The sequence below is a fragment of the Saccostrea cucullata genome, unplaced genomic scaffold, assembly GCF_032062105.1.
Source record: "Saccostrea cucullata isolate Sc308-1 unplaced genomic scaffold, CSIRO_AGI_Scuc_v1 ctg16796, whole genome shotgun sequence".
NCBI lineage: Eukaryota > Metazoa > Mollusca > Bivalvia > Ostreida > Ostreidae > Saccostrea > Saccostrea cuccullata.
In genome coordinates, this window is record NW_026940680.1 from 4,007 (window position 1) to 12,678 (window position 8,672).

Genomic DNA, 8,672 nt, shown 5'->3' on the forward strand with positions numbered 1-8,672 from the left:
TTTACAGTGTAGTCGAATCCCTAAATACTGAGTACTTTTCAGTTAAGCCTGCATTCTTGAAAGAATTGCTTCAGTGGTCATTAACACCTTTGTCTTTTGTTCTAATATCGGACTGTCTCAGGTAAATCAAAAAGCAATGTTTTAAGTACGATATATGCCTCATACAATTCTGTAATAAAAAATATCAGACAGTTTTCGGCCCTAACGGGCCTCAAAATGTCCGATATTTTTTAATACAGAACTGTATTCGGCATATATCCAATACAGAATCTACAATGGAATCTACTGTTATATCATGACTCCCTACAGCCCTTGTCACTGTTGTTCATGCTGCTGTTTTTGTTGATAAAAATCAATGTTAGGAATTGAATAAAAAATATTAGTAAAATTTGGAGCAAAGAAAAATTTCACCTAAATTTTAAATTCCGTAATTAATTTGGAAATATTTTATAAATATACTTTAGTTACCGTTTCTTTACAAAACTATATAGAGAATAATACATGCTCTTTTCCATATCACATCCTGTATCAGCCCGAGACACCAATATCAGCCAGAGGGCCGAAGGCCCAAGGGCTGATATTGGTCGAGGGCTGATACAGGATGTGATATGGAAAAGGGTATGTATTATTATGTTTATTATATACTTAGTAATAAAATACAGCACACATTAAAATAAGTAAATAATCATGCATGGACTTCTTACATACATGTACATGGTCTATTGTCTCAACGGTTTGGGTTTGTTTCTACTATTTCAATGCACTCGATCAGTAATTTATAAATAATTTATCATTTGAAAATAAAATTACCGGTATCCTTATCTTCAAAAATTTAAAATTAAGAGATTGTGAACCAACCAAAAAATTATGTATGATCACAAGTACTGTTTTTGTGGGGGTTTTTTGTTTTAATTTACTGGTGTGATAATGATCTGTATCATTCCTGGAGGGCTGATATGGATTTGCAGGGCGGGTATAGGTTATCAGCCCTGCAAATCCATATCAGCCCTGCAGGGATGATATGGCTATTGTGACGTCAGGCATATCGCATATGCAAAAAACCTGTATTTATTACTAAGTATATAATAAAGAATAATAACATAAAGGATGCACTAGCTGACAATAGAGGGAAGATATATATGTACAAAACAGAAAAAAAACTTGTACCGGTACTTGTATGGAATATTTGAACATATCTGAATAACCCTTTCGAATACAAATAATTGACAAAGTTGACATCCCTTATCATGATTTTTAGCTCTATTGGTCAGAGACCAGATTGATGTTATACATACATGATATACAAAGAAACTAACACAGGAATTAGTTTAGGTTGTGGATGATTTATCTATAATATAATATGAAGGAGATGATGACATTATATGTTTTTTGAAGTGGATGAATTTTTAAGTCTTCATTGGTTCCTGTCCTTCTAGAGTCTTCCCTTGCTTCTCTAATTCTGCCCTAAATATAAAACACAATGTGTGTCACTGCTTGTGTTATCATTTTTGAACATAAAAATTGTAGGTATTCTTTGAACCGAAACGGTAATTCTCTATTTAAACTAAAGAAGTGGATATTCATGTCCATACAAATTTACATCCACACATGTAAATGTTCACACACATCCATGTACACATACATATCACTGTCCACTTCTTTACAGAGAATGGCTTCATACCTGAGCTGTAGTGAGAAATCATCCTCTACATTATCGTCGTCCCAGTTATCTTCCCATACATTTACATCCTCTTCATCCTCATCAGCACCAGTCCAATCTGTTTACAATTTTAACCAATATTAACATATGTCATATTTATGATAATTATTGAGTAATCTAAAGAACCAAATCATTATCTGCAGTTCACAGGTGCCTGTGGAATGGGGAAAAATACTTAGTCATGATACTTGTAGATATTGTAAGGCATATGAAACCTTTCACTGTACTTTAAAAAGACAATGAAACGACAAAAGAAACTAAAAACAATTACAAAAACACACCCTCTGCTGGAAATTCTTCAAATTCGTCGTCTTCTTCTAGTAAACCTAAATCAGGTTTTTTGTCTTTTTCTTTCCCGTCACTCATGTTGATTTTTAATCTTTATCACAGGGACGCTTGAAAGTGAAAGAGAAGACAAACCAAACCCAGTTATAATTCCGAAATAATTTTGTTCTAGTTCACCTGAGTCGGCGCACAAGTCATAAGCTTAATATGTTAATTTTTACGTTTCTATATGACACAAAGCATCCTCATGTGTAAGGGTTTCAATTTTGTTCAAATAGAGGACCTTGTCCTATCAAGGGGAGATAATTCAGAGGTGAACATTTGGTGGGCTGGCACCATTTAATCAAAGTACTGAAAGTACTGATAGACGGAGGCTTCATGTATGATGGAACACAAAATACATTTGTAATACATTGCTGTAAAGAATATTATGAGGAATAACGTGAAGTATTTTTTTTTAATTCAACATTTGTTTAAAGGATACTTCAATATTCATGAGGTTGTTGGAATATTATATTTTCATCTTTGAAATCTGAACTTCACCTTGATTAAAGTTCACTGTTATTTAAATCAAATACTTTCAATAAGCGACACCTTCAACGTAAGAAACAGTAATTGACCAGGCCTGGGTGCCATAAAACTTAAATGGGCTCACTTTTTATCTCAGTCTCACTTAAGGAATACTTAGTGGAAAAGTGAGACTGAGATCAAAAGTGAGCTTGTCTAAGTTTTATGCCCCCAGGCCCGGTTTGATGAATGTAGGTCTAGTCTGTTCTAGTCATGAGCCCACTGGCGGAGTTAGAAGGGGTCCCGCCCCCCCCCCTTTGAGTCCAAAAAATATACAATATTTGATAAATGAATGTTTAATTGTGGCTGTGGACCCCTACCCTGACCTCAAACTGGTCCCCTCTTTTTCAAAATTTCTGGATTCAGCACTGGGCCTCAGCCAGTCAGGAGTTTCCATATTTCAAGATATCTTATTTATAGGTCACAGAGACCTACCGATAACATAATTATGTTATCTTCTACCAAAGATGTATCAGCTACCAAAATCAAAATTTCTCGGCCTAGTGTATAATGTTATGATATGAGCCAACAGGAAAAAAGAAGCAGCCAGATACCTAATTGGACATGAACAACATAATATAGTACAGTTTGTCCTAAACCTTTGTGATAAAAAATGGGGTGACCTAGCTTGAAAGCAACACAGATTTTTTTTTTAAAGTAATACAACTTCATTAACATGCAATAAATGTTCTTGCCAGAGCACAATTTTTTGAGTGGAATAAAATATTATGCTTTCTTACTTTATGTAATCAAAACAAATATTTTCAGAAGACTTGCTATTTCACAGCTTTTTGTTTGTGGAGAACTACAGTATTGCTTACAATAACAAAGATATATCTTGACAAATTTGACAAATTTTTTGGAAGTATTAAATGTAGTATTATATCATATGACAGATTTAACCCAAAAAATGCCTTCCTTTACTCGTATACCAGTGGAAATGATTGTCCTTTTCAGTTTGCATGTTTAAAACAATCATTAACAATGAGACATGATTACAAATTATATAGAGAAAAAGTTATCAATATATGACTATGATTACTGCTTTTCAGTTACTCTGTTAAAACAATCAGTTTACCAATGATGTAGGGTAAAAAAAAATTGACACGAATACCAACGATAAGAAATACATGTAAACTTTTACATTGTATATATAAAAAAAAAAATAATTAAAGTTTGAGATGTGACAGAGGTAAAACACAGATATCAAATGCAAATAAGTATAAACAATATTACAATAAGACAAATTATTTGAGAAGATATAATTCTTAATCATTAATCAGGATATAATGTGATAAATCATGTAAATCCTATAAACCAAGTATTTGGGTTGTAACCAACGGATCAAATGTAGCAGATGAATATTTTTATATTTTTCAAGGTCAAAGGTCAAGGTCATTCTTTTTTTTATTTTCATTTTTTCTATGCTTTAAGAAAGTTCTGGTTTCTTTTTCATGGAATTTAATTTTTAGGAGTCAGGTATGAAACAAATTTAAAATTCAAAGAAGGTGGAAAGACCTCTTATTGTTCTGTGAACAATAAGTCTCCTAGTTTTGAATTGTTTATTTTATATGTATAATTTTAGGAAATACATGAAAATAAATTTACACTTTCTACAAGCGGTTTGAGTGTTTGGCATACATGTACATTCTGCATGCCCAAACATTCTAAGAGTGAAACGAACGACAACTCTGATATTGAGATCAATATTCATCTGCTACATTTGATCCGTTGGTTACAACCCAAATACTTGGTTTATAGGATTTACATGATTTATCACATTATATCCTGATTAATGATTAAGAATTATATCTTCTCAAATAATTTGTCTTATTGTAATATTGTTTATACTTATTTGCATTTGATATCTGTGTTTTACCTCTGTCACATCTCAAACTTTAATTATTTTTTTTTTTTATATATACAATGTAAAAGTTTACATGTATTTCTTATCGTTGGTATTCGTGTCAATTTTTTTTTACCCTACATCATTGGTAAACTGATTGTTTTAACAGAGTAACTGAAAAGCAGTAATCATAGTCATATATTGATAACTTTTTCTCTATATAATTTGTAATCATGTCTCATTGTTAATGATTGTTTTAAACATGCAAACTGAAAAGGACAATCATTTCCACTGGTATACGAGTAAAGGAAGGCATTTTTTGGGTTAAATCTGTCATATGATATAATACTACATTTAATACTTCCAAAAAATTTGTCAAATTTGTCAAGATATATCTTTGTTATTGTAAGCAATACTGTAGTTCTCCACAAACAAAAAGCTGTGAAATAGCAAGTCTTCTGAAAATATTTGTTTTGATTACATAAAGTAAGAAAGCATAATATTTTATTCCACTCAAAAAATTGTGCTCTGGCAAGAACATTTATTGCATGTTAATGAAGTTGTATTACTTTAAAAAAAAATCTGTGTTGCTTTCAAGCTAGGTCACCCCATTTTTTATCACAAAGGTTTAGGACAAACTGTACTATATTATGTTGTTCATGTCCAATTAGGTATCTGGCTGCTTCTTTTTTCCTGTTGGCTCATATCATAACATTATACACTAGGCCGAGAAATTTTGATTTTGGTAGCTGATACATCTTTGGTAGAAGATAACATAATTATGTTATCGGTAGGTCTCTGTGACCTATAAATAAGATATCTTGAAATATGGAAACTCCTGACTGGCTGAGGCCCAGTGCTGAATCCAGAAATTTTGAAAAAGAGGGGACCAGTTTGAGGTCAGGGTAGGGGTCCACAGCCACAATTAAACATTCATTTATCAAATATTGTATATTTTTTGGACTCAAAGGGGGGGGGGGGCGGGACCCCTTCTAACTCCGCCAGTGGGCTCATGACTAGAACAGACTAGACCTACATTCATCAAACCGGGCCTGGGGGCATAAAACTTAGACAAGCTCACTTTTGATCTCAGTCTCACTTTTCCACTAAGTATTCCTTAAGTGAGACTGAGATAAAAAGTGAGCCCATTTAAGTTTTATGGCACCCAGGCCTGGTCAATTACTGTTTCTTACGTTGAAGGTGTCGCTTATTGAAAGTATTTGATTTAAATAACAGTGAACTTTAATCAAGGTGAAGTTCAGATTTCAAAGATGAAAATATAATATTCCAACAACCTCATGAATATTGAAGTATCCTTTAAACAAATGTTGAATTAAAAAAAAATACTTCACGTTATTCCTCATAATATTCTTTACAGCAATGTATTACAAATGTATTTTGTGTTCCATCATACATGAAGCCTCCGTCTATCAGTACTTTCAGTACTTTGATTAAATGGTGCCAGCCCACCAAATGTTCACCTCTGAATTATCTCCCCTTGATAGGACAAGGTCCTCTATTTGAACAAAATTGAAACCCTTACACATGAGGATGCTTTGTGTCATATAGAAACGTAAAAATTAACATATTAAGCTTATGACTTGTGCGCCGACTCAGGTGAACTAGAACAAAATTATTTCGGAATTATAACTGGGTTTGGTTTGTCTTCTCTTTCACTTTCAAGCGTCCCTGTGATAAAGATTAAAAATCAACATGAGTGACGGGAAAGAAAAAGACAAAAAACCTGATTTAGGTTTACTAGAAGAAGACGACGAATTTGAAGAATTTCCAGCAGAGGGTGTGTTTTTGTAATTGTTTTTAGTTTCTTTTGTCGTTTCATTGTCTTTTTAAAGTACAGTGAAAGGTTTCATATGCCTTACAATATCTACAAGTATCATGACTAAGTATTTTTCCCCATTCCACAGGCACCTGTGAACTGCAGATAATGATTTGGTTCTTTAGATTACTCAATAATTATCATAAATATGACATATGTTAATATTGGTTAAAATTGTAAACAGATTGGACTGGTGCTGATGAGGATGAAGAGGATGTAAATGTATGGGAAGATAACTGGGACGACGATAATGTAGAGGATGATTTCTCACTACAGCTCAGGTATGAAGCCATTCTCTGTAAAGAAGTGGACAGTGATATGTATGTGTACATGGATGTGTGTGAACATTTACATGTGTGGATGTAAATTTGTATGGACATGAATATCCACTTCTTTAGTTTAAATAGAGAATTACCGTTTCGGTTCAAAGAATACCTACAATTTTTATGTTCAAAAATGATAACACAAGCAGTGACACACATTGTGTTTTATATTTAGGGCAGAATTAGAGAAGCAAGGGAAGACTCTAGAAGGACAGGAACCAATGAAGACTTAAAAATTCATCCACTTCAAAAAACATATAATGTCATCATCTCCTTCATATTATATTATAGATAAATCATCCACAACCTAAACTAATTCCTGTGTTAGTTTCTTTGTATATCATGTATGTATAACATCAATCTGGTCTCTGACCAATAGAGCTAAAAATCATGATAAGGGATGTCAACTTTGTCAATTATTTGTATTCGAAAGGGTTATTCAGATATGTTCAAATATTCCATACAAGTACCGGTACAAGTTTTTTTTCTGTTTTGTACATATATATCTTCCCTCTATTGTCAGCTAGTGCATCCTTTATGTTATTATTCTTTATTATATACTTAGTAATAAATACAGGTTTTTTGCATATGCGATATGCCTGACGTCACAATAGCCATATCATCCCTGCAGGGCTGATATGGATTTGCAGGGCTGATAACCTATACCAGCCCTGCAAATCCATATCAGCCCTCCAGGAATGATACAGATCATTATCACACCAGTAAATTAAAACAAAAAACCCCCACAAAAACAGTACTTGTGATCATACATAATTTTTTGGTTGGTTCACAATCTCTTAATTTTAAATTTTTGAAGATAAGGATACCGGTAATTTTATTTTCAAATGATAAATTATTTATAAATTACTGATCGAGTGCATTGAAATAGTAGAAACAAACCCAAACCGTTGAGACAATAGACCATGTACATGTATGTAAGAAGTCCATGCATGATTATTTACTTATTTTAATGTGTGCTGTATTTTATTACTAAGTATGTAATAAACATAATAATACATACCCTTTTCCATATCACATCCTGTATCAGCCCTCGACCAATATCAGCCCTTGGGCCTTCGGCCCTCTGGCTGATATTGGTGTCTCGGGCTGATACAGGATGTGATATGGAAAAGAGCATGTATTATTCTCTATATAGTTTTGTAAAGAAACGGTAACTAAAGTATATTTATAAAATATTTCCAAATTAATTACGGAATTTAAAATTTAGGTGAAATTTTTCTTTGCTCCAAATTTTACTAATATTTTTTATTCAATTCCTAACATTGATTTTTATCAACAAAAACAGCAGCATGAACAACAGTGACAAGGGCTGTAGGGAGTCATGATATAACAGTAGATTCCATTGTAGATTCTGTATTGGATATATGCCGAATACAGTTCTGTATTAAAAATATCGGACATTTTGAGGCCCGTTAGGGCCGAAAACTGTCTGATATTTTTTATTACAGAATTGTATGAGGCATATATCGTACTTAAAACATTGCTTTTTGATTTACCTGAGACAGTCCGATATTAGAACAAAAGACAAAGGTGTTAATGACCACTGAAGCAATTCTTTCAAGAATGCAGGCTTAACTGAAAAGTACTCAGTATTTAGGGATTCGACTACACTGTAAAACCACTGTGCCAGGAAAGCTGAAACTTATAGGCAAGCTTCTTCAGGTAGTGTAGATTCAAGTTTGTTCAAATCATGACCCCCGGGGGTAGGGCGGGGCCACAGTGAGCGATGAAAATTTTACATATAAATATATATGAAAATTTCTTAAAAATCTTCTTAAGAATAACAAAGGCATGAATGATCATATTTTCATGGAAGCATCTTCAACATTCAGTTTTGTTCAAATCATGATCCCTGGGGGTAGGGCGGGGCCATAACATGGAATCCAAGTTTTACATAGAAACATGTAGAAAAAATTTTCAAAAATCTTCTTTTCAATGATTAGTCCTATTCATATGGAAGCATTCTCAGGTAGTGTAATTTGTTCAAGTCATGACTCCAGGGGGTAGGGCGGGGCCATAATGTAAGTTCAAATGTAAAGGGCAATAAAGCCACAGGTAGTCAAAGAAATATGC

The 8,672-nt window shown here is 33.1% G+C and overlaps 2 protein-coding genes across 2 annotated transcripts; one reads left to right on the top strand and one right to left on the bottom strand.

Moving 5' to 3' along the window:
- Positions 1-1,323: 1,323 nt before the first annotated feature.
- LOC134255989 (26S proteasome complex subunit SEM1-like) lies at positions 1,324-2,136 on the bottom strand. The gene is made up of 3 exons (XM_062738586.1): positions 2,002-2,136; positions 1,682-1,778; positions 1,324-1,464 (listed from the first exon to the last, which is right to left on the bottom strand). The coding sequence occupies exons 1-3, from the start codon at positions 2,084-2,086 to the stop codon at positions 1,407-1,409; spliced, it is 240 nt and encodes a 79-aa protein (XP_062594570.1). The 5' UTR covers positions 2,087-2,136; the 3' UTR covers positions 1,324-1,406.
- A 3,945-nt stretch (positions 2,137-6,081) lies between these two features.
- On the top strand, positions 6,082-6,894 carry LOC134255987 (26S proteasome complex subunit SEM1-like). The gene is made up of 3 exons (XM_062738585.1): positions 6,082-6,216; positions 6,440-6,536; positions 6,754-6,894. The coding sequence occupies exons 1-3, from the start codon at positions 6,132-6,134 to the stop codon at positions 6,809-6,811; spliced, it is 240 nt and encodes a 79-aa protein (XP_062594569.1). The 5' UTR covers positions 6,082-6,131; the 3' UTR covers positions 6,812-6,894.
- Positions 6,895-8,672: the final 1,778 nt, after the last annotated feature.

What these genes read in the sequence shown, in the direction of transcription:
- LOC134255989 (XM_062738586.1), bottom strand. Translation starts at nt 2,086, where the DNA reads ATGAGTGACGGGAAAGAAAAAGACAAAAAACCTGATTTAGGTTTACTA. An exon ending in TGAAGAATTTCCAGCAGAGG is followed by an intron (nt 1,779 to 2,001) that starts GTGTGTTTTTGT and finishes AATTGTAAACAG; the next exon opens with ATTGGACTGGTGCTGATGAG. An exon ending in GATTTCTCACTACAGCTCAG is followed by an intron (nt 1,465 to 1,681) that starts GTATGAAGCCAT and finishes TTTTATATTTAG; the next exon opens with GGCAGAATTAGAGAAGCAAG.
- LOC134255987 (XM_062738585.1), top strand. Translation starts at nt 6,132, where the DNA reads ATGAGTGACGGGAAAGAAAAAGACAAAAAACCTGATTTAGGTTTACTA. An exon ending in TGAAGAATTTCCAGCAGAGG is followed by an intron (nt 6,217 to 6,439) that starts GTGTGTTTTTGT and finishes AATTGTAAACAG; the next exon opens with ATTGGACTGGTGCTGATGAG. An exon ending in GATTTCTCACTACAGCTCAG is followed by an intron (nt 6,537 to 6,753) that starts GTATGAAGCCAT and finishes TTTTATATTTAG; the next exon opens with GGCAGAATTAGAGAAGCAAG.